The sequence below is a fragment of the Orcinus orca genome, chromosome 3 (assembly GCF_937001465.1).
Source record: "Orcinus orca chromosome 3, mOrcOrc1.1, whole genome shotgun sequence".
NCBI classification, from domain to species: Eukaryota; Metazoa; Chordata; class Mammalia; order Artiodactyla; family Delphinidae; genus Orcinus; species Orcinus orca.
In genome coordinates this window covers 393,853-417,527 of record NC_064561.1, presented here as the reverse complement: position 1 = coordinate 417,527, position 23,675 = coordinate 393,853, and the positions used below count along the sequence as shown (strand labels likewise).

The window sequence follows — 23,675 nt, the reverse complement described above, 5'->3', positions numbered from 1 at the left end:
GCACCCCTCTGAGCTTCTCTGAACCCCCTTCCAGCCTGAGGCAGAGGAAAAAATTCCTGCCCAGACCTGGAGGCTGGATCATGGATCTCCAACCAAGTTTGAGAACTTCAGCCTGGACCTTGGAAGAACTCAAGCCGAACAATTGAGATGGGGTCCACCAGGGCCAGTTCGCAGCCCCGTGGCCCCAGTTCAACTCCCCCACCCCCACCCCGTCCCAGGCTGCTCCAGCTGCAACTGTTGTAGCCAAGGCTGTCGCAAGAAGCAACGTTCTCCTGGCTCGGAGCAGGGTTCAGGGGAGGGAACCAACGGATCCATCTGCAGGAACAGGCGGGCGGGGGCCCTCAGGGACACCCAGAGGCGGGCTGGGGCTGGAGTCCAGTTTGTCCCTGGGCTCCTCCTTGGTGTGTGGCCACAGGCAAGCAAACCTCCATCTCTCCCCTCTCGGTGGGGTCCCCACCCTGCTGAGTTAAAGTTACCATAGAGCACTTGGTAAGCACCTGCTGTATACATAACCCTGTTTCCAGTGGGGGTGGGAATAATGGAGGAGACCGTGACTCAGGCAGGGAGACCAGATTTAAACAAAAGCTGCATCTATATGGAGCACCACCTGTATGCTATTTCCTCACAGGTCATGGTGGCTAAGCTTGTGGACTCTGGGTTCAGATCCTGGAGTGGCCACTTGCCCACTATGACTTCAGGCTATGGATGTAACCCCTCCATGCCTCAGTTTCCTCATCTGTAAAATGGAAGTTATAGGCTCCCATCTCACAGGATTGTCCTGAGGATTAAATGAATGAACTTTTTGTAAAGTTCTCAGATGAGAAAGTGCCGTCCTTGAGGGCTTGTTAACCATTAACCCTCTTCCAAAGGGCACGGTGCTGGTTGCCTTGGGGAGCGGGGCTGGGCATCTGGGGGAGTTCTGATTCACGATCAGAGCCGTGATGCCACGGGGAGTCTCTCGCTTGATCCCCGTCACACCGCAACAGGAAAATGATGCTCTGCGTGTCCTTCCCACGCTGTTGGGAGCCGCCCTGCTGTCCCCGAGGTCCCCCAGGTCGCATCTGCCCAACATCCTGTTTATGATTCCTGTGGGTCTGTCCCCTGAATCTCAACAACCCCGGCCAACCTCCAGCAAATCAACCCAGGCCCCTATATCCCCCAGCCTCACCTCCCCTTCTTGGATCTGATCTTTGGTGTGCAGAACTTTCCTCTGTCACACACACACGTACACGGGCTCATGGAAAATAGAAAACAGGCTTCCCTGGTGGCACAGTGGTTAAGAATCCGCCTGCCAGTGCAGGGGACACGGGTTCGAGCCCTGGTCCGGGAAGATCCCACATGCCGCGGAACAACTAAGCCCGTGCGCCACAACTACTGAGCCTGCACTCTAGAGCCCACGAGCCACAACTACTGAGCCTGAGCTCTAGAGCCCGCGAGCCACAACTACTGAAGCCCGTGAGCCACAACTACTGAGCCCGCGCGCCTAGACCCCGTGCTCCACAAGAGAAGCCACCGCAGTGAGAAGCCTGCGCACCCACCCCAACGAAGAGTAGCCCCCTCTCGCGCAACTAGAGAAAGCCTGTGTGCAGCAGCAAAGACCCAAGGCAGCCAAAAAAAAAAAAAAGTTAAAAAAAAAGAAAGAAAATAGAAAACACCCGGGGCTGTTTTTTCTGGATCTTTCTGTTCCCATCAATGGGCTCAATCCAACATTCCCTCCAGCAAACCTCATTTACCCCCAGTGCTGGGCACCAAAATCCCTCTGGGCTTTTTATAGAAACCACTTCCCTGCCGCTGGCCCGTGGGAAATGCAGAAAATTCCCGGCGTTCCCTCAACACTTATCAGCTTGCGTTTCCCAGGATTTCGGCTTTGCCTCAGGTCTCAGCACACCCTTGCTCCTGCTGAAGTGGAAAACCAGTCTCATCTCCTCCCCTGGGGTGGTCGGCTGAGGTGTGAAACAGTTAAAAAGGGGGCAGCCCTGGGGGTTCTGGCTCCAGCTTGAATTCGCATGCTGCCACCAGATGGCGGCAGAGTAAATCAGTAACAAAAGAGCTGCCTTCCAACTCTGGTGTGTCCGGTGAGCTGGTTGGCCCCTCTCTCTGAGCCTCCACTGCCTCATTGCCGTGGCCACGTGCCCTCTCCACGGCTGGCCAATGACCCCTACCTCTGCCTGGCCTCAGGCCTCTCCTCTAGACCCCAGTTCATTCTGTGGCCCTGCATGCTCCATCCCTGCCCCCTCCCTGACCTGCTCTCCTTCCCCCACACCCCCAAGCTTGTCCTGATGCAGGGCCCTTACACTGGCTGTGCCTTGCCTGGCGACACTTCTCCTTTTGTTCGTATTCAGGCATTGCTGCCTCCTTCAAGAAGCCTCCCTAATAGCCTTTCTGCCTGCCCCTGACCGGTCAGGAGCCCCACAGGCCCTGGGCACCCCGTGTTATGAGAGCTTGGTCCTCAAGTGGCCCCAGATCTAGGAGACACAGAACTGGACAGGACACCCCTAGCCCTGAGGGCCAGGGTGGGGCTCCTTGGACACTTGGGAAATGTCTGGAGTGACTCCGTTTTCCAGATGAGGAAACTGAGGCACAGAGAGGGGCGGCAACTTGCCCCGGGTCACACTGGCGGGGCTGGGTTAGAACCCACGTCTGCGGGCATCTGGGGAGTGGGATCCGCTGTGACCTGCGCCCTCCTCCGACTTCCAGGCCTCTGTTCCCACCCCCACCCCGAGCTCGGGGTTTGGGGACTCGGACGCTGAGGACCCTGGGCCACTCTCCCCCACATCTCCCTGTGGGAAGGACACACAGGAGCCAGGGGGACGGTTCAGCTTTTATTGATGCACCGTGGGTCTGCCTGGCTCCCAAGAGCCGGGGGCGCAGGAAGGGGGGCACGGGCGCAGAAGCAGACCCGCCGCGTCTCTCCACAGCATGGCCTCAGTGCCCGGGGGTGGGGGGGGCTCAGGGGCCGTCCTCGCCCCCCGCGTTGCTCAGCACTGAGCGGATCCAGTCTACGTAGAGGGAGACGCGAGCAAAGAAGTCCAGGTACTGGCGGGTGGTGCGTCCCTGGATCACAAAGGAGTCCATGCCCTGGATGACACCGTCGCAGATCAAGGGGCCGCCCGAGTCTCCCTGGGGAGGGTGCAGGTCGGTCAGTCACTCAGGCCAGGCCAGCAGCCAGACGAGGCTACCTCAGGGGAAGGGGCCACGTAGGAGTGAAATGTTTCCAGTCTAGAATTTTCTTTAAAGCATGTGGGTGAGACAAGGAGGGGAGGCCCCTCTGGAGGAGAGAGGGCATTTATTGGCCCCCTGCTATATACCTGGACCCCAGAATTCTGGGTGTGGCCCCAGGAGCGGGGCTGGGGCACCCACCCAAGGGGGGGCTGCGGGGTGGAAAAGCCCCCAGACCCATGAAGGCCCCGTTACCCCCTCACGATGGGTGTGCCCACCTTCCAGATGGTGTGACGGAGGCACCCGCCTGCCTGCCCTCCCTCCCTGTCCCGGCTATCCCTGCAGCCACCGAGCTGCAGCCCCCAGTACATACAAAACAGATGCCAGCGCTGCGTCGGGGCACAAAGGTGCACACGTTCTGTGGCCGGCACAGGAAAGTGACCACGGTGACGTTGAGCTCCTGCAGGACCTGGGGCAGCGGCTCAGGTGCCCAGGCGGCCCCAGCCCACGGCCAGGCACTGGGTGCCGTGGGGCAGCAGCTGGTTCTGCTGGGGGAGCTGGGCCACCGCAACCTGGGGGTTGAGGGTGGCCGGGCAGTCCAGCTGGGACAGAGGGCGGTTGGTGGGCAGTGAGTCTCCAGGACCCGCAGCCACCCGTGGACGATTATCTCAAAGTGCCTCCTCCAGGCCTTTGCACATGCTGTTCCCTCCGCCTGGCTCTACCTCAGGGGTCACCTCCTCCAGGGAGGCTGCCCTGATCACCCTCCAAACCTGCCAGGGCTCAGTTTCACATTCCCCGAGGCCATGAGACTCCCCTTTGCAGCATTGGTCACTGTTGCGTTCATTCACTTACGAAGCACTTATTGAGCACCAACTGTATGCTTGATCCTGGGCTAAGCCCTGGGGATCCTACCTCTGCCTTCCGGGAGCTTATCTTTGGGGCTGGCAGGGGCCAAGAAGAGAATGGCAGGTGGCAGAGTCAAGGGAAACATAGCCCAGTGATGAACAGTGTATCGGGGGAGGGGTGGCTGTCACTCAAGTAGGGTGAGGGGAGGCTTCCCTGAGGAGGGGAGGCTGGTGCCAAGGCTGAGGGTATCTGGGAACAGCGCAGGCAGCAGGGAGGGGACGCAGCTGGGCAAAGGCTGGGGGCGGGGCGTGGGGGCATCCCTCTTGCTCAGAAGGTGGTGACTGGCTCTCTCCCCACCAGGCCGTGTCCCACGCCCGCCGGGGCTCCTGTACAGTAGGTGCTGGAAAATGAATGAACAGGGGTTCCTGGGCCCTGCTGGCCCCGCGCACCCACCTGCAGGAGGAGGACGTCATTCGGCTTCTCCTGTGGGTCGTAGTTGTTCTCAAACAGGCGGCTGATGCTGAACCTCTGCTCGGTGGGCTCGGAGGTCTGCAGGCTGTGCGCCTCGCTGGGACCCCGACCCCCCCCCCCGCGCCCCCCCCCCCGTCCTGAGGCCCAGGGTGCAGCCCCTCAGGGACTGCCCGCCGTCCCAGGAGACGCCCCTCCCCCACCCCGCGTCTGCATCTTGCCCCCGAGGGTTGGACCCCTGGCTTGAGCTAATCCTCCTGGGGCTTCAGGGGGTCACGTCGGACTGGAGAGCAGGGCAGGTGCCTGCCTAGTTTGGGATGAGAGAGTTGGGCAGATGGATGGAGGGGCTGAGACCAGGCAAGCGGAGGCAGGCCGCGCCTCGCCCCCTCGGACCCCCGGGGCAGCGCCGCGCCCCCTCCCTCGGAGCACCACCCACTCCCCGGGCAGGCCCGCACCGCGCAGGCGCACTCACTCACACGTTGTTCAGGCAGTGGGCTGCGGTCAGCACGAAGCGCGGGTGGATCAAGGTCCCCCCGCAGAAGTGGTTGCTGGGGAACAGCTCCAGCGACGCCATGTAGGGGCGCGAGTGGGGCTGGGCTTCCCGCCCGCCCACTATCTCCGCGGCCCGGGCTACACCTGGGGACGCCGGGGTCAGCGGCCGTCGCCTTGCCTAACGCCCTCCGCGGCTCCCTGGACGGGGGACCGACCCCACCCCACCGCCCCATCCCCCGCCCAGGGAGCCCAGACGGGGGTCGGGGGACGAGGGCAGAGCCGCTGTGTGGCCTCCACCAGGCCCGGGACCCCTCAGAGCCTCCGTTTCCCCATGTGCAAATTGGAGGTCCCGTAGCAGCACAGGGCGGCTGGGGGCTGTGGAGGGAAGAGGCCCGGGCCGGGGACAGTTAGCGCTGGGGAGAGCCCGGTGGTCATTATCATTATTATTTCAGAAGGCTCCCAGGAAGCAGCGGCGCCCAGTCCTGGAGGTCAGGAGGGGGAAGAAGCTGGCAAGATGACCCATCTTGCAGATGGACAAACTGAGGCATGAAAAAGCCTCATCAGGATGAGGGCGGAGGGGTTCCCTCACTCCGGTTTTTCCTCTGACATGTGCGTCGTTCACTCGGTGACACATTCGTTCGTGCGTGCACACTTACTGAGTGCTTGCTGGGTGCCAGGTGCTGTCCAGGGATTCTGGTTATATTGAGTCCCTAGGACACCTCCCTGGGCAGGAAGGACTAGGTTTTGCCCATTTTACAGATGGGGAAAGAGAGCTACGTATCCCAGGCCCCGCCTTTCTCTCCTCCCCTCCCCTTGAGGCATTCATCCCAAGCAGCCAGCTGAGCTGGGTCCTGCTTCACTTTCCCCATCTGAGCCGTGAGGGCATGGGACAGGCAGATGGACGGACGGACGGACTTGGGCCCCACGCACCGCCCAGCAGCACAGCCAGCAGCACCGGGGCGAGGGCAGGGCTGGAGGGTCTGCAGCTTCGGGTCATGGTTGGGCCATGCCCCCTGCCTGCCCACCCCCTCTTATAGCCCCAATTCAGGGAGGCCATTAGGGTTGCCCCACACCTGGGCTGGGCGTCCCCACTTCCTCCTTCCAGCTTGAGGGCTGGGGAGCTTGGGGGTCAAAGCTGCACCCCAGGAAGCCTGCAGGGGCTTCAGGCTCAGGCTCGGGGTCCTCAAGAGATGCAGGAAGGTGGCTCCCACCCACCCCATGCTGGAAGTCCTCTGGACAAGGGGGCTTGTGGCCACAGCCCTCACAGTGACATGCACCCCAGCTTCCACACCTCCAAGGGGGCACTGCCTGCCCCCAGAGGGTCCCTGTAGCCCCAGCAAGGTGAGATGGGGCCGACGTGTGCAGGGGTGGGATGAATCCCACTCAGCAGGACAGAAAAGGGGGTGAGGGTCTCAGAGCCCTGCGCCTCCTGAGACCCACAGGATCATCTCTCTGCCCTCACTTTGTCTGGGGGAGTCGCTCTTCCCTCTAAGGCAGAGCTCTCACCTGGGGCGATTCCTCCCCCAGGGACACCTGTGGTCGTCACGACTGGGGGGCTCCTGGCATGCAGTGGCTGGGACCAGCGATGCTGCCCCACACGGGAGGGGGCAGGGGGAGACTCTGGTGCCGGGAGACATTTATTTATGTATCTATTTATAACTGACTCATTATTATGAAAAATTTAAACCTACAGAAGCATAGATAGAGGAGCTCACGGAATTTGGGGGCCAAAAAAAAGTTGTTAAGCTTTTCATTTTGAAAGCATTTCACGCTTACAGCAGTCCGCAGAATTCCCGGATGTGCTGCCCCAGCTTCCCCGGGGCCACGTCTTGCACAAAGTTTGCCCCCTCACAGGCCGCCTGGATTTCACAATCAGCCAGTCTCTGGTCCAGGATCCCCCACCCCGCCTCCCCGAGTCTCCTGGGCTCTGGGGCAGCCCCTCAGTCTCTCCTGGCCCTCATACCGTGTCCTTGGTGGCAACCTGGTGGGTTTTTGGGGGAACGTCCCTCCAAATGGGCTTGTGTGGGGTCCCCACACGGAGATGGGGTCTGCGTACCGATCGATGGTCCCCAGGATGTGGGGCATCATCTCTGAGGCGCCTGCGTGTCCCTCCCGCCGAGTCACACTTTCCCCTTTGGAATGAATGAACGTCTCTGAGGCAGAAACACCTGCTCTGAGTTTTGCCCACAAAGGACTCCTGGAGCAGCGTGCGTGCCTCACTGCTTCCCGCCCTGCGGGTGGCTGCCCCTCTGCCGATGCGTTTTTATTTTTTATCTTTTAAATTTTATGGAAGTAGAGTTGATTTACAATATTGTGTTAATTTCTACTAAACGGCAAGGTGACTCAGTTATACATACATATATATATATATATATATATATATATATATATATATATATATATTCTTTTCTTTTCCCCCCCAGGCTCTTTTTTTCAAATTAATTAATTTATTTTTTATATTCTTTTCCATATTCTTTTCCATTATGGTTTATCACAGGATAGTGAATATAGTTCCCTGTGCTCTACAGTAGGACCTTGCTGTTTATCCATCCTATGTATAATCGTTTGCATCTGCTAACCACAAACTCCCAGTCCATCCCTCCCCCACCCCTCTCCCCCTTGGCAACCATAACTCCGTTCTCTATGTCCATGAGTCTGTTTCTGTTTCGAAGATAAGTTCATTTGTGTCATATTTGAGATTCCACGTATAAGTGATATCATATGATATTTGTCTTTCTCTTTCTGACTTACTTCACTTAGTATGATCATATCTAAGTTCATCCATGTTGCTGCAAATGGCATTATTTCATTTCTTTTTTATGGCTGAGTCGTATTCCATTGTATATATGTGCCACATCTTTATCCATTCCTCTGTCGATGGACATTTAGGTTGTTTCCATGTCTTGGCTATTGTGAACAGTGCTGTTATGAATACAAGGGCGCATGTATCTTTTCAAATTATACTTTTGTCGGGGTATATGCCCAGGAGTGGGATTGCTGGGTCATATGGTAACTCTATTTTTAGTTGTTTAAGGAACCTCCATACTGTTTTCCTTAACGGCTGCACCAACTTACATTCCCACCAACAGTGTAGGAGGGTTCCCTTTTCTCCACAACCTCTCCAGCATTTGTAATTTATAGACTTTTTGATGGTGGCCATTCTGACCCGTGTGAGGTCAGAATTCACACCTCATTGTACTTTTGATTTCCTCTTCTCTAATCACTAGTGATCTTTTCATGTGCCTGTCGGCCATGTGTATTGCCGAAGTGTTTTTAAGTCACACATCAGCCCAGTCACTCGGGAAAGGCCGCCGGGCGTCTGGGACTCCGCAGCCCTGGGTGTGGTCCTGACATGTCTCCACAGAAACCGGGGGCTGCTGTGCCTTTTGCTTTCAGAACTGGTTTTTCTCGTTTGACAAGAACATCTCTTCGGACTGGCACTGTCCGGTCCAGCGGGACAGGCTGCTTGGTGCCTCGGTTTCCCCACGTGTACAATGGGGTGATCGTAGTCATAGTCCCTCCCCCAGGGCGACAGCTGGAGGATTGGATAAGTTAGAGTATTGGAGTGTGTGGGCGCGCAGTGAGGTGTGGTGAGCACAGGTGCCGGCCCTGTCGCTGTCACCCCACCACTCCCTTCCTTTTTCTGCTGTGCTTCTCCCCGTCTCAGCCTGTCCTCTCGGTGGCTGGGCCGGGTCAGCACGTGCCTCTCTCAGATCCGGGCTCTTCTGGGGCCAGACGCGGGGCGGGTTCACCCCAGGGTCCGGAGTCCCTCGCCTTGGTTCACATTCTGCTGTGCTTTGCGATTCTGGGCTAGAAACGCCACCTCTCTGGGCCTCGGTTTCCCCATCTGTTAATGCTGGGGAGTCATGAGAACAACCCCACCTCAGGGGCTGACTTCCCTAATACAGTTAAGAACTTGATAAAGGGGATACACACAGGGGAACATCACTCAGCCCCGAAAAGGAGAGAGACACTGACACTCGCCACAGCGTGGATGGACCCTGAGAACACGATGCTCAGTGAGAGAAGCCAGACACAGAAGGACACACAGGGTGTGATTCCATTGATGGGAAACGTCCAGAACAGGCAGAGCGTTCCTGGTTGTCAGGGGCTGGGGGAGAGCATGGGGGTGAGTGCTCATGGGGACAGGGCTTCTTTTCAGGGTGGTGAGAATGTTCTGGAATTAGAGGTGGTGGTTGCACAACCCTGTGACTATACTAAACGCCGCTGAATTGTTAAGCGGGTGGGTTGTATGGTAGGAGAAGTACATTTCGATAAAGCTTTAACTGAAAAAGAAAAAGAAACACACACACACAACCTTGCTAGGTAACTGCCCACAGGGTCCTGGCCGGAAGCTCTCACTCCCCAGGGAGCCTCCCGGTGGGTGGGGTGGGGGGTGGGGGGGAGGGGAGTCACAGCATCAGACAAGACAGGGGGGTGGCCCGGGGTCCTCCTCGCTGCTTCAGGCCTGGGGTGGGGGCAGGCAGGTGAGTGCAGGGCTGGGGGGCTGCCTGAAGGCAGAGGCTTGGGAAGGCACGGGACTGGGTGGGGAGCTGGGGCCACCGGGAGCCCTGCGGGTTGTAACTGGGAGGGAGGGAACCATCGGGGGCCTCTGGGGGTCGGCCGGCAGGTGGAGGGGAAGTGAGGCTGGAAGCTGTGGCCTCGGCCCCTTCCCGCTCCAACTGTGGCTGGCGCAACAGGCAACGGCCTCGCCGGGAACGCGGGCTGGGGCGGGGTGAGGGGGCAAGCGGACCCGAGCCGACCCACCCAGGGTCGAGGGAAGGAGGGCGGGACAGGCTCAGCCTCTTTGTCTCTGCCTCTTTTTCCTCTTCTCTCCTGAAAAAGGAAAAACACTCCTTTCTTGAGGGGGCCAGTGTTGGGGGCTCCAAGCTGAGACCATATGCTCTTGGACCGCAACACCCTAGGGCCTCAGTTTCCCCATCTGAACAATCAGCAGGCGGGACCCCTGGGACCCTTCTGGGCTCCTGAGCCGCTGACATTCCTCTCTGGGCCTCAGTTTCCCCTTCTATAAAGCAGGGCCCATTCTGAACCCCCAATTCCACTCCTGGGTACAAATCCATAGCATTGAAAATCGATGTTCAAACAAAACATGTACACAAATGTCCACAGCGACGTGATTCACATTAGCCAGGGTGGAACCAACCCAGAGACCATCGATGGACGATGTGGATATACATCCCTCCACACCCGGGAACATCACTCAGCCGTGAAAAAGTGTGAAGCCCCGACACTCGCTACCACGTGGATGGACCCTGAGAACACGATGCTCAGTGAGAGAAGGCAGACACAGAAGGACACACAGGGTGTGATTCCACTGATGGGAAACGTCCAGGACAGGCCAGTCTACAGGAACAGAGAGTTAGTGGTTAGTGGTTGTCAGGGGCTGGGGGACGGGGAGGAGAGGTGACTGCCGATGGGGACGGAGCTTCTTTTTGGGGTGATGGACAGCGGTGAGGGTTGCACAACCTAGTGAAATACACTAGAAACCACTGAATTGTTCCCTTTAAAAGAGTGAATTTTATGTTATGTGAATTTCACTGCAATAAATTATGAAAAACAAATAAACAGACCCAGGTCCCACAGACCAGGCCTGTAGGATGGGGTGAGGGCCTGGCACACAGCTGGTGCCCAATAAGCGTCAGCAACGCCAGTGGTGATAGGAGCTCCCTGGGCCTCGGGCTCCCCATCTGTAAAATGGCTTAATGGCAACACAACTAACCTTGGTGGCCGGTGAGTGTGGGCCAACGCTGGGGGCTTCTGGGGCAGTGAGTGGGTGGAGGGTGCGCGGTCAGGGCAGGGGGCTCGGGACCGCGCAGACCCCAACACCACCCCGCTCGGGGCACAGCGCCGCCCCTTCGAGCCCCTCCCCTCCCCTGCGTGTTGGGGCGTCAGCAGTGCCTCCAGGAGAAGGGCAGAGCTGGGCATCTCCATTTTGGCCCCGACGCCGGCTGGGCTGAGCCCCTTCCACCGCTGTGTGCTACCCGCCCGCCCCGGCCTTCTGTGGTCTCCCCACCGCCAGCCCGGAACACTGGATCCTTTGCAGCCTCTTTCCCTCGAGCCACGTGGCAGGACCTGTCCCCGTCTGTGCCAGGTGACACGTGGGCAGCCCCCAGGGCGGCACCTGTTTCGGATGCCCGACCCGTCCCTGCCACCCCGTCCCCCCAACCCCAGACGAGACACCGCAGACGGCAGGCTTCGTGATCACCCCCCTGGGTGAAAAGCCCACCTCCCAGGCCAGCAGGCATTTCTCATGCACTGGGTGAGGGGCAGTGTTTCCACATCGTCAAGAGCCTTCTGTGTTTCTTTGCTGTGAACTGTTTACATCCGGGACCCACTTTTTGCTACTGGGCTCTAATTGTTTTCCTTACTGATTTTAGGTGCACGTTATATGTATTATATTATAAATATATAAGATAAATATATTATAAATATAAATATTAATGTATAATATTTACACAATGGATTTGTTATATTTTATTATGAGTTATTAAGTATATATATATATATATATATTTTTTTTTTTTTTCGGTACGCGGGCGTTTCACCGTTGTGGCCTCTCCCGTTGCGGAGCACAGGCTCCGGACGCGCAGGCTCAGCGGCCATGGTTCACGGGCCCAGCCGCTCTGCGGCATGTGGGATCTTCCTGGACCGGGGCACGAACCCGCATCCCCTGCATTGGCAGGCGGACTCTCAACCACTGCGCCACCAGGGAAGCCCCTAAGTATATATTTTTAAAAATACAAGTACAATATGTAATAAATACTAATATGTAATGTAATGTATGGTTTAATTTTTATTTTAATGAAACAATTTTATTTAGTTTAATAAGCTATATTATGTGTTTTTTGTTTGTTTGTTTGTTTTCGGTACGCGGGCCTCTCACTGCTGTGGCCTCTCCTGTTGCGGAGCACAGGCTCCGGACGCGCAGGCTCAGCGGCCATGGCTCACGGGCCCAGCCGCTCCGTGGCATGTGGGATCTTCCCGGCCCAGGGCACGAACCCGTGTCCCTCGCATCGGCAGGCAGACTCTCAACCACTGTGCCACCAGGGAAGCCCCTGTGTATTATGTTTTATATATCATTTATATAATTATTTTTATTATGTTTTGTATGTTACTTATACGATTATGTTTGTCATGTTTTGTATATCATTTATATAAATATATAAATACATATATATATATATATATATATATATATATATATATATATATATAGTTTGGCCGCACCGCGGGGCATGTGGGATCTTATTTCCCCAACTAGGGATCCAACCTGTGCCCCCTGCAGTGGAAGCGTGGAGTCTTAACCCCTGGACCTCCGGGGAAGTCCCTATAAAATTATATTTATTATTTAACATTTATATTTTCGTTCCTTTCACATAAGGCTCTTTAACCGATTCAAGTGGCAAGTAGTCTAAAGCCAGTTTCTCGGATTCAACCAACCGCGGATTCAACCAACCGCAGATCAAAAATATTTGGGAAGGGCTTCCCTGGTGGCGCAGTGGTTGAGAGTCTGCCTGCCGATGCAGGGGACACGGGCTCGTGCCCCGGTCCGGGAAGATCCCACATGCCGCGGAGTGGCTAGACCTATGGCTGCTGAGCCTGCGCGTCCGGAGCCTGTGCTCCGCAACGGGAGAAGCCACAACAGTGAGAGGCCCGCGTACCGCAAAAAAAAAAAAAAAAAAAAAAAGTGGGAAAAAAATTTCCAGAAAGTTCTAAAAAGCGAAACTTGAATTTGCTGTAGGCGGGCAACTACATTTACACAGCATTTACGTTTTATTAGGTATTTTAAGTCACCTAGAGATGATTTTAAGTGCACTGAAGGGTGTGCGTAGGTTACTTGCAAATATTACGGCGTTTGATATAAGGGACTGGAGCATCCGCGGGTTTGGGTATCCACTGGGGTCCTGGAGCCAAGCCCCTGCAGATACTATGGGGTGACTGTATTCTTGACCAAAATGAGAGACGGGTAAGGGGGCCTGGAATCTCACAGATGTGGGTTCAGAGCCCACTCTGGCTGTGTGGCCTCAGGGTAGTCACCCAACCTCTCTGAGCCTTGGCGCCACCTCCGTCAGGTGGAGATAACAAGAGGCCCTGGTCCTCAGGGCTGCGAGCGGATTCTGTGAGTGGAGGCCCCTGGGGTGGATGCCACTCTTGCCGGAAGATGTCCCTGCGCTCGGCCCCCAGCCCCTTCCCGCCCCCGCAAAGCAGAAATCAGGTACCGTGGACAGAACGGGAACAGATCCTTTATTAGAGTCACGACTGCGCGGGCCAGGGTGGGGCTGCGGGATGGGACAGAGGCGTGGGGGGCTGGCTCCGTGGCGGCTCACGCGCCCCCCACCGGCTGGGCTGGGGGTCTGTCAGGCTGGCGCACATCCGACTGGCTGGTTTATAACCGAGTCGATCCAGTCTCTGAAGAGTGCCACGCGGGCGAAGAAGTCGGGGCCCCTGCCGCAGGGACCCCGGGACCAGGAGGCCACGCCGTGCGCCAGGCCGTCGCAGATGAGGGGGGTGCCCCCGTCCCCCTGCAGGTCGGCAGGAGAGTCAGGGCATCCCAGGCCCAGCCCCGCTACTCTGCTCCCACCCAGAACCACTGCTCACGTCACCCACAAATCCTGTCCCCGCCCCTGGCCCTTGGCACGTGCTGTCCCGCTGCCTGCACGCTTTTCCCTCAACTTTGCTGGGTTAACTCCTACCTGCAGCTCAGGTCTCACATGCCCCCAGGAACTCCCTGCTGCCCGGGGCTGGGCCTGTCCCATGCACGTCCTTGTCTTGACACCTGACTTCCCCACCCACAAGGTCTGGGAGCCCCTGGCTCCACACGGGCAGACCCTACCCTGTCCTGTTCCCTGTCGTGTTTCCAGCCCCCAGCCCAGAGCTTGGCACTTGTCCTTGCGTTTCCCACCACCTGGGGCCCACCCCAGCTCACGCCCAGCCCGTACCCGGCAGATGCCGCCCCGGCGGGTAAGGACGCCGGTGCACACATTGTTCGGGCGACACTGGTCCGACGGGGTCACAGTGACGTTCACGACCCTTGGGACTCGGGAGAGACGCCCTCTCTGCCGTCGGGCGCCCCAGCCTGCGACCTGACAGTTGGTGCCAGCTTCCACCGTGGCATTCTGTGGGGGCAGTGGTACCACTGCCACGGTGCTGCTGGTGAGGTTGGCCTGACGGTCCAGCTGGGGAGGGAAACTGAGTCAGGAGAGGGCGGAGCTGGGGACCAGAGCCTCACGGGGCCCAGCTGGGAGCCAGGGCGGCAGCTACATGAGTTTTGGTCTGTAAAGTGGTTTGGGTCCTGGCCAAGTGACTTTACCTCGCTGGGCCTCCGGTTCCTCCAGAGAAGGAATCGATCGTTCTTATCGCAAAGGGGGTTGAGAGACCCTGAAGGTGAAGAGCTTGCCCAGGAAATGCAGATAAAACAAGGCACAGGCTCCGTACACGTGGCTCGTCCCTCCTGAGCCCCCCAGGCCGTCGTCAGCCCCCCACCCCCCACCCCTCTCCCCACCTGCAGCAGCAGCACGTCGTTCAGGTTCTCTTGGGGGTCGTAGCCGTTCTCGCTGATGCTCCTAATGGAGAAAGTCTGCCGGGACCTCTCCCGCCGCCTCAGGTTGTGGGCCCCCAGCACCACAGTGGCAGTCCCGGTGTTGCTAAGGGCAGGTGGGGGCAGACACCAGGCTGGGGCAGTCCTGGGGGCTTGTGGGGAAGTCCCTAACCTTCCACACCCGCCCCAGGGCCCGGGCATTGATGGAGAGCAGGTTTGCAAATAAGGCAGGGAATTACTAGCCCGCTTGAACCACAGCCCAGGAGCCAAAGGAAGGACAGCAGTGATGGTCAAGCCTCCTTGCTTCCTTCTGCAGCCGTATCTCCCCTCTGTTTCCAGATCGAGACCCTCCTGGGCCCCCTTTCTATCCTGGGTCCCCCCATTTCCCTCTCCAAGCCCCTCAACCCTTCCTAAGACCCCTCCCCCTCGCCAAGACCCTCACCTACCAGGCACCGCTCCCCCAGGAATCCCCCGAGCTCTCTCCCTCTCCGAGCCCCCCTCCCCACCCTGTGGCTCCCTCCTCACCGGCTTTGGAAGCAGCTGGCGGCTGTCAGGATGAAGCTGGGGTGGATCAGGGCGCCCCCGCAGAAGTGCCGCCCTTGGGTCTGAATGGAGGCCAGGAATGGGAATTCCTGCCGCCGGGCCTTCCTGCCACCCACGATGTCCACCAGGGGGGCCGAGCCTGGGGAGAGGGTGCATTGCAGCTCCCCCGGTTTCAGCCCCATCCCTGGGGAGACCCCGGCCTCCCGCCCCCCTGTTCCCTAAAAGGACAGGGGCCCACCCTCCCAGGGCTGGTCAGGGCCAGCCTGGCTGTGCGGCCTGGGCCAGGTCGCTTTCCCTCCTTGAGCCTTGAGTCCAGGGAAGCAGGGGCTGGCGCCCGCTGGTCCCTCCCACCAGAGCCGGTCCCCTGCAGCTGGACCCCTGCATGGAGGGGGGCGTCTGGCCTGGGGCAGGCACTCACCAGCCCTGGAGGTCGCCAGTAGGCCGGCCAGCAGGCCCAGCAGTCTGAGTGCCGTCATGACGGGGGCCAATGGGGGTGGCTGGGATGGTGGCGCCCTTATACCTGGGGCCTTGGCCATCAGCACACCCCTGACCCAGGGCCCGGCCCCTCCCGTCAGGAACAGGGGAAGTTGCCCAAGGCCTCCAGAGCCAACTGCTCCTGGGGCCTGCCTGGGCCCTCCAACTGCCCACCCTGTGCCCCGTCCTCCCGTCTGTACGGTGGGCGACCCATCAGATGTGGGTGAGGCTGACACCCAGCCGTGCCACTCACAATGGGGGCTCCGCTTGGCTTTCCAGCCTGAGTGCTGGAGGTTCCACCACTGCCCTCCTGTCCTGGGATTGAGTCCTGCTGGCGTTTGCATGTGTGTGTGTGTTTTACTGCTTTTTATTTTTTTTAAACAGCTTTATTGAGATATAATTCGAGTACCACACAATTCATCTGTTTAAAGCGTGCAATTCCATCGTTTTTAGTATCTTCGCAGAGTTACGCAGCCACCACCCCAATTTTAGAACATTCCATCACCTCAGAAGAAGCCCCGTCCCCATCAGCAGTCACTCCCCCTCCCATCCCCGAGCCCCTGACAACCAGGAACCCACTCTCCATCTGTGGATTTGCCTGTTCTGGACGTTTCCCATCAATGGAATCACACACTGTGTGTCTTCTGTGTCCAGCTTCTCACTTACAGGGTTTTTTTCTGTGGGCACCTGGCCGGGTCACTCTCCCGCCCTCAGTCTGTGCATCTCTAAAGTGGGCAGGTGCGGCCATGGAGCCCCCAGAGCCAGGTGGTCCTGGAGAGGTTGTCTCCCCTTCTGAAGCAGGGTGTTCAGAGGTTTCAGGCACTCAGAGCCTGGGCAAGAGATGAGGCCAAGGGGAGAGAAAGACAGGGTTGAGTATCCAGAATATATAAAGAACTCTCCCAACTCAACAACAAAAAGACAAAGAATCCACTTAAAAATGGACAAAGGATTTGGATAGACGTTTCTCCCAAGATACGCAAATGGCCAACATGCCGTGAAAAGATGCTCAAAATTATTAGTCATCAGGGAAATGCACAAATCAAAACCACAGCGAGACACCACTTCACACCCACTAGGATGGCTGGAATGAAAAGGGCAGAAAAAATACAGTGTTGGTGAGGAGGTGGGGAATTGGAACCTCAGACAGGCTGGCAGGGATGTAAAGTAGTGCCGCGGGCCGGGGAAGGCCTGGCGGCTCCTCAAAACGTTAATCACCGAATTATCATATCACTCAGCAGTTCCACGCCTAGGTGCGTGCCCAAGAGAACGAAAGACAGGGCCTCAGAAACCTGCACACGTGTGTTCACAGTGGCCAAATGGTGGACGCAACACAAGTGCCCTTCAACAGACAGACGTGTCCCTCCACACATGGGAGCATCACTCAGCCGTGAAAAGGGGTGAAGCTCTGACACTCACTACCACGTGGACGGACCCCGAGAACACGATGCTCAGTGAGAGAAGCCAGACACAGAAGGACACACAGGGTGTGACTCCGTTGATGGGAAACGTCCAGAACAGGCAGATCCACAGAGTCAGAGAGTGGGTTCCTGGTTGTCAGGGGCTGGGGGGGTTAGGGGGTTAGGGGAATAATAGCTGAAGGAAATGGGGTTTCTTTGGGAGAGACGGAATGTTCTAGAATTAGCTGGCTGCACAACTCTGTGAATGTTCCTTCCAAAAACCAGCGGATGTGATGCTTTAAGATGGGTGATCTTATGTCATGTGAATTTCACCTCAATTTTTTATTTTTACTTATTTTTGACAGCTCAATTTAAAAAAAATAGGATTTATTTCCAAGGAGACACCAAGAGGTTGGGGCTGGTGGTGGACCCCACGTCTCAGGACACTAGGACACCAGTTCCTGTCTGGGGCCTCGAGGGGGCTCTTGCAAGGCAGGACTGGGGAGGGTGGCGGGAACAGGGGTCAGGGCGGACTTGCAGTCCTCCACCCAGCCTGAATGGTGGGGTTCTGGGGCTCAGGCCTGGTCCCTGCCGAGTCTCACGGTCCCACCGCCCAGCCGTGTCCCCCGCATGGCCTCTGCCTCAGACCAGTGTCCCCCCAAGTTTGCCTCCCGTCTCCACTCTCCCTGGATCTCACCTGGGCATCCTCCCTCCTGAGGGCCCAACTTGCCGCCCACCCTGTCCTTGCCCATGGACCAGGCTGCTGTCTTGCGCAGAGCACAGCCAGAGAGATGGGTGACTCCAAAGCCCACAGGTCCATCCCTTCCTACTTGGGTGACCTCAAGGGCCCCTCTCTGGCCCTGTTTCCCTGTCTGGGTACCAGGACGTGAACAGTTCCTGCCACACCCCCAGTAGAGCTGTGGTGAGCATCGAGTGGGTTAATACGTGCAAGAGTCTTTGAGCAGCACCTAGCGTGCTCAATCCCTCTTCCCTGCTCTAAACTCTGCCATGGCTCCCTAGTGCCCCAGAAGCAAGTCCAGGCCCCACTGCTGGGCCATGTGCCATCACAGCCGGGCCTCGCTCCTCCACCACTGGGGATCGACAGGAAGAATACCCCCACCTCGGTTCCTGATACTCCCCCAGACCCTCTCCTGTTGCCCTGAGCTGTCAGGAGGGTCTCCCAGGACACCCCTTCCTGCTCCTGCCCCCCCCCAGGAGGCCCCCAAGAGCGATTGCCCCACTTTCCCCTCCTCCCGCCTCCAGAGGGCTGTTTGTGGTCACCTTTCAACACCGGGATTCCCAACGGCTGCCCAGCCCAGGCTCCGCCCCTGGCTGGCAGGGAAACCGAGGCCCAGTGGGCATCAGGCCTGGGGAGGCAGGACAGAGAGCTCCGGTGTGCCCCATGCGCAAAGCGGCCTTGTTATGCCCATTTCCAGGTGAGCAAATGGAGGCCCCGGTGCGATTCAAACCCTCTGGGCCCCACCCTTAACCGCGCATACAGTCATCTTTGAAGACACATGCAGCTGAGTCTCTTAAAACAAGAAGGGCCACGGCCAGGACCAGGTTGGAGTGTGAACAGCTGCGTGCGAATAAAGCCCAATGGCTGCACACACCGGGTTATCCATCCGTGCAGCCCTCACCCCCGACCTTAACTGGACGCTTAACTGCGGGATTGATTTTGGGGGTCTGTTCCAGTTCTCAGCGAGGCCTGGAGACCGTGGACAGAGATTTAAGTTCCCGGGGGCCTCAGCTTCCCCACTTGTCAAATGACGGTCAGCTGGTCCCACCCCGCATGGCTGTGTGTGGAAAAGAGGAAACACCTGCAAAAGAGCAAGCGCTGCCTAAGTGAGCCTCACGTGAATTCACCACGAGGGCCCCGCCGCCGCCCGCGCATCCCGGGGCATCCAGGGCCGTGCGTCCTGGATGCTGTGGGCCCGGCGAGGGGCCGGGTTTGGACGAGCGGAGAGAGGACCCCGGCGGGGCGCAGGGGACAGGTGGGCGGTGCGCGGTGCGGGGGCCCGGGAGTGAGGGCGGCCCCCCACCCCCAGCTTCTTTTGTCTCCCGAAGGCTCGGGCGCCCGGGAGCTCGCCATGGAAACGCGCGCCGGGAAAGGGGGGCAGAGAGGCGAGAAACCCGGAGACCAGGACAGTCTCCCAGCGCCCGGCCTCGATGGGGCTCCCCGGGCCCATCCGAGAGGTCCGGGAGGGGAGGAGCCCGCAAACCCCGGCCCATGCCCGCCCCCGCGGGAGACCGAGACCCCGGAGACCCAGAGACTAAGGGCGCGGGAGCAGGGGACGCGGGGACGGCGACGGACGCGCGCGGCGCCCCCGACGCGTCGAGACAAAGAGCCCCCGCCCCTAGCGCCGCCTCTGGGCCGCCGGGCGCGGGGTCTCGGGCCGGGCGGGGCCCCTCCCTCCCCGCCTCCCCTCCGCCCCCGCGGGGGAGGGGCCGGCTTTGTGCTAGCCGCGCCGCAGCCCCCGTCGCCGCCCGCTCCGCCCACAGAACGCCGGCGCGCCAGGTGAGGGGCCTTCGGGCTGAGCGAGGACCCCACCGCTCCTCGGGTCCCGAAGGCCCCCGCCCTGACGCGCGGGACGGACCCCGGCCCGGAGGCCCCTCGGCCAGGCCGTCTCCGCCCTCTCTGCCGAGCCCCCTCCCGGCTCCCCATCCGGAGTGGCAGCCGGAGCGTTGGGAAGGGCCGCAGTGCGCGGGGGAGGCCGGGGGCTCCCCTCTCCCCGGCCTCAGTTTCCCTGGGCGGTTCCTGCGCATCCTGGCCCGCCCCTCCTCCGCGGGCGCCGGGCTCCGCGTCCCCCCAGGGCTCAGTCTGCGCCCCTCCCTCCTCCAGCGCGGCTTCGTCCCCTCCCACCACGGCCTGTGGCGCCCCTGGCACCATGATCTCGACCAAGGAGAAGAATAAAAGCCCGAAGGACAGCATGACGCTTCTGCCCTGCTTCTACTTCGTAGAGGTGAGTGGGGTGGGGGGTGGTCGTGCTGGTGGGGGAGGGGCAGAGGCCTCAGTTCCGCCGGTCCTCGGGGACCCCCACGCCGAGGGACGGGCACAGCTAGGGTGCCTGGGGGTGGGGGTGGGTCAGAACACTTGGGCTCTGTAGGACGAGTAGGCGTTGCAGAGCCGCAGAAGGCTGTCCTGCAGGAGCTGGGCAGATGCTGGGAGGCGGGGCCTGCAGTCTGGGGTACGGGTCAGCAGCGCAAATGAAGGGGCTGGAGCAAGGCGCTGGGGGCCGTGGGTGGCGGGGCGCGGGGAATGGATGCGGTGTCTTCCTCCAGCGTGAGGACCGGAGGCCTGAAGGTCTGAGTTGAAATCCCTCCTCTGCTAATGTTGGAGGCTCCTGCACTTCGCCAAGCTCTGATAGAACAGGCTGGGCACAGAGTGAAGGCCTCGTGAGTGTCTAAAAAGTAAAAGACGGTAAATGCAGCCACCTGGCACATACTAAGCGCTAATGACCAGACAACGCGTAGCCACACTTAGATGGTTAGCACCTGGGTTACCCACAGTGCACCCTGCTTGCCGTGCCGGGAAACCCAGCTCCAGCGAGGGGCCCAGACAAGGTGCGGGTGGAGGGGGGGGCGGGCCACCAGACCTGAGCAAACAGCATCCCCTGCCACCCTGTGCAGGGTCACCCAGGCTGGTGGGTACCTCCCCAACGGGCAGGAAATCTGATGATTCTTCAGATTTGCATTTGAATCCTCATTACAGTAGGTTGTACCTTCTCAGTGTTCTCCAGGCATCACGGAGACAGCACCCCCACTCCCCAGGCGCCTACCCACCTCCACTTCCCACTACTCTCTCCTGTGTCCCCTCCCAGAAAACCTTTCACACCCATTGAAGTCCACCAGATGTGCAACCTCCCCCCACCACCTTTGCAAACACAAGTTCCTGCCCTTGGCTTTTTTCTAGCGGAGATCTTTGCTTACCATCGTCCCAGGAAATGGTGCCCCATCCTTTTTCACCGCCATGTAGTACTCCAGTGCTGGGCCCCAGCCCCAGGGAGTTGGGCACTCGGGTGCTTCCGAGCCTTTGTGTCTCACAGACATTCCTAGAAGGAGACTCTTTAAGCCCTTTGGCCTGTGTCACCCCACACAAGTGTGCAGAGCTTATCTGCAGGGTACCTCCCTGGGGAGCAGGGTGTGGTCACTCGGGAAAGACCCCAAAGTCCTCCCACGGAGGCGCCCGCGTGCGCGCCTGTTTTCCCGCAGTTGCGTCTACCCCAAGCGTTAGCGGCGTCTGGATTTGACCGACCCAGTGGGTGAAAAACCATATCCCAGTCCCGGTCTGCATTTCCTTTACGGCCAGTGTTCCATTCCTTTTTTTTTTTTCTTTTCTTTGTTTTTAAACACACACGCCCCCAAAGCAAGCAAGTTGGCTCGACATCGTGGGTGTGTGTGAGTGATCTTCCTTTGGTGCAGAGATACGCGCTGAGGGGTTCCTGGTTTTCAGCCGAGGGTCTTGGGAAGCGGTGAGAGGCGGGTGGTGGGATTCCGGAGGCACTTACAGGCCCTCAGGTGGTGGCGGGCTCTGATGGGGGACCCCCACCACCCAACCTGCCACGCGGGGCCGCCGGTTCTCCCTCCAGTCTGGTCCGGCGGGCAGATGCGGGCAGAGGCTGGAGGAGAAGCAGGGGAGCCGGCCAGGCGTTATAGCCACACGGCTTGGGACTTGGAAGGTCATGGGGGGTCTTCAGCACGACCCTGTCGCGGAGAGATTTGGTGATTTTAAGGCGCTTCCCAGTCCCCACGTAAACCCTCTTTGTGGCCTGACGCTGTCTGCCCGCCAAGCCAGATGACCCTGACCGTGATCACGGAGGCAGCCGCTAACTGCTGCTAATACCACTACAGGCTCCACGTGCGCCAGACTCTAAGCGCTTTCAGTGTATTTGCTTATCCAGTCCTGCATTGAAGCCCTGGGTGGTGGCCACTTTATTGGTCCTGTTTTCAGCTGGGGAAACTGAGGCGTCAGGAAGAGGTGGAGCCAGGATGCAAGCCCAGGCAGGTGGCTTCATTTAACTGCCTTGGGCCTCATGCCTACATGTAGCAGGCACTCAATAAACGCTCCTTGCACACCAGCCCAGCTCCTGCAATCCCACCTTTGGCACTTCCCCTCTGGGAGCCCCCGGCCAGGGCTGCATGGAGGGCCGAGGCCCCTCTCAAGGCGCCGTACAAATCGAGTGGAGGTGGGGGCTTCCCAAGGCAGCTGGGCGCCGTTAGGGGCCTGCCTACTCTCTGGTCCCCAGATGTGCCAGCCCCACCTGGCCCTGGTGGGGGTTTGAGTTTGAGATCCTTGGACCAGAAGGGGAGGCAGAGGACACCGGGAGGTTCTGCTTCCATAAGAAGGTTCCACTGGAATCTGCTCAGTAGCTTTGCAGCATGAGTGGGTGAGTGAGTGAGGTGTAGATCCTTTCCCCCTGCCCTCCTCGGGCGCCATGTCTGCGACTTGGTCAAACGCAGCTCAGTTTTCCTGAACCTCAGCCTCCTTCCCGTTCGTCACGGCTGCTGTGAGCAGGAGTGTCATGTGTGCTGTGTGCCTATCACCTGAGGACACATGATCAGGGTGTGCAGAAGGACAGTTGCACAAATGAATGATTCAAAGAATTCGTTCATTTATTCAGCACCTGCCATGGACCAGATGCCCATCTTCTCAGGGCTGAGTGTGAAGTTGGCACATAGAGGTACAGGGTGCAGAGGAAATAAAGCAGCGCAAGGGATGGAGAGGCTGGTGCCAGGAAGGGAGTCTCCGAGGAGGGCCAGACACCCCAGAGGAGTGTCTAAGTGCGTCCTTCTATCCCTGAGAGGAAAGGCCCAGAGGCAGGAACCTGTCTGTTGTTTCTAGGTTGTTCAAGACAGCAAGGGTAGCTGGAGGAGAGAGATGAATGAAGTGGTGAGTGGGTGGATGGATGGACTGTTGGATGGGTGGGTGGTATGATGGGTGGGTGGATGGATGGATGGATGGAAGAAAGGAAGGAGGCAAGCATGAGTGGGTGGATGAATGGATGGTGGATTGGTAGATGGATGATGGAAGATGATGTATGGAGGATGTATGGAGGATGGGTGCTTGGATGGATGGATGGAAGGAAGGGAGGATGGATGGATGGATGATAGTTGGATGGGGGAAACGGGTGGGTTGATGGATGGATGGGTGGGTGGAAGAAAAGGAAGGAAGTATAGGTGGATGGATGGATGATGGGTGGGTAGATAGACGGATGGGTGGGTGGGTGGGTGCATTGATGGATGGATGGATGAATGGATGATTGATGGATGAGTGGAAGGGTGGGTGGGTTGATGGATGGATGGGTAAGTGAAGCAAGTATGAGTGGACGGATGATGGCAGATGATGGATGGATGATAGATGGATGGGAGGATGGATAGGTGGATGGCTGGATGAATGGAAGGAAGGGTGGGTGGATGAACGGATGGATGGGTGGATGTTGGATGAATGGATGCTTGATGGATGAGTGGATGGGTGGGTTAATGGATGGATGAGTAAGTGGATGGATGGATGGTGGATTTATGGATGGATGATGGCTGGCTGGGTGGTCGGCTGGATGGGAAATGAATAAATGGATAGAAGCATATTGGAAGTTGATGGACAGAGGGATGGGTGTTTGAATGAATGGATGATTGATGGATGAGTGGATGGTTGGGTTGATAGATGGGTAAGTGGATGGATAATTGATTTATGGATGGATGGAGGGAGGGGTGGATGGAAGGAAGGCTGGGTGGATGGA

The 23,675-nt window shown here is 58.6% G+C and overlaps 3 protein-coding genes across 3 annotated transcripts in view; 1 reads left to right on the top strand and 2 right to left on the bottom strand.

The window, feature by feature from the left end:
• Positions 1 to 23,675, top strand: part of MED16 (mediator complex subunit 16) — a 63,641-nt gene that overhangs the window by 30,238 nt on the left and 9,728 nt on the right. Inside the window, 1 exon segment of the mRNA XM_049707296.1 lies at positions 19,781 to 19,901. Coding sequence (XP_049563253.1) covers positions 19,781 to 19,901 — 121 coding nt within the window.
• Positions 2,206 to 7,307, bottom strand: LOC101278389 (myeloblastin). Its single transcript, XM_049708063.1, is given in 6 exon segments — positions 2,206 to 3,120; positions 3,533 to 3,644; positions 3,646 to 3,761; positions 4,459 to 4,634; positions 4,758 to 4,780; positions 4,950 to 7,307. Coding segments are annotated over 6 exon segments (696 nt in total). The 5' UTR covers positions 5,048 to 7,307; the 3' UTR covers positions 2,206 to 2,949.
• Positions 12,684 to 17,093, bottom strand: AZU1 (azurocidin 1). The gene is made up of 5 exons (XM_033416809.2): positions 15,486 to 17,093; positions 15,050 to 15,206; positions 14,489 to 14,630; positions 13,926 to 14,162; positions 12,684 to 13,508 (listed from the first exon to the last, which is right to left on the bottom strand). Exons 1-5 carry the CDS (start codon positions 15,883 to 15,885, stop codon positions 13,344 to 13,346), a joined length of 1,101 nt encoding a protein of 366 aa, XP_033272700.2. The 5' UTR covers positions 15,886 to 17,093; the 3' UTR covers positions 12,684 to 13,343.

Coding starts and splice junctions, on each gene's coding strand:
- AZU1 (XM_033416809.2), bottom strand. CDS start 15,885: ATGCAAACGCCAGCAGGACTCAATCCCAGGACAGGAGGGCAGTGGTGG. Junction 14,163..14,488: donor ACGACGTGCTGCTGCTGCAG/GTGGGGAGAGGG, acceptor TTCCCTCCCCAG/CTGGACCGTCAGGCCAACCT. Junction 13,509..13,925: donor GCCGGGGCGGCATCTGCCGG/GTACGGGCTGGG, acceptor GCCGACCTGCAG/GGGGACGGGGGCACCCCCCT.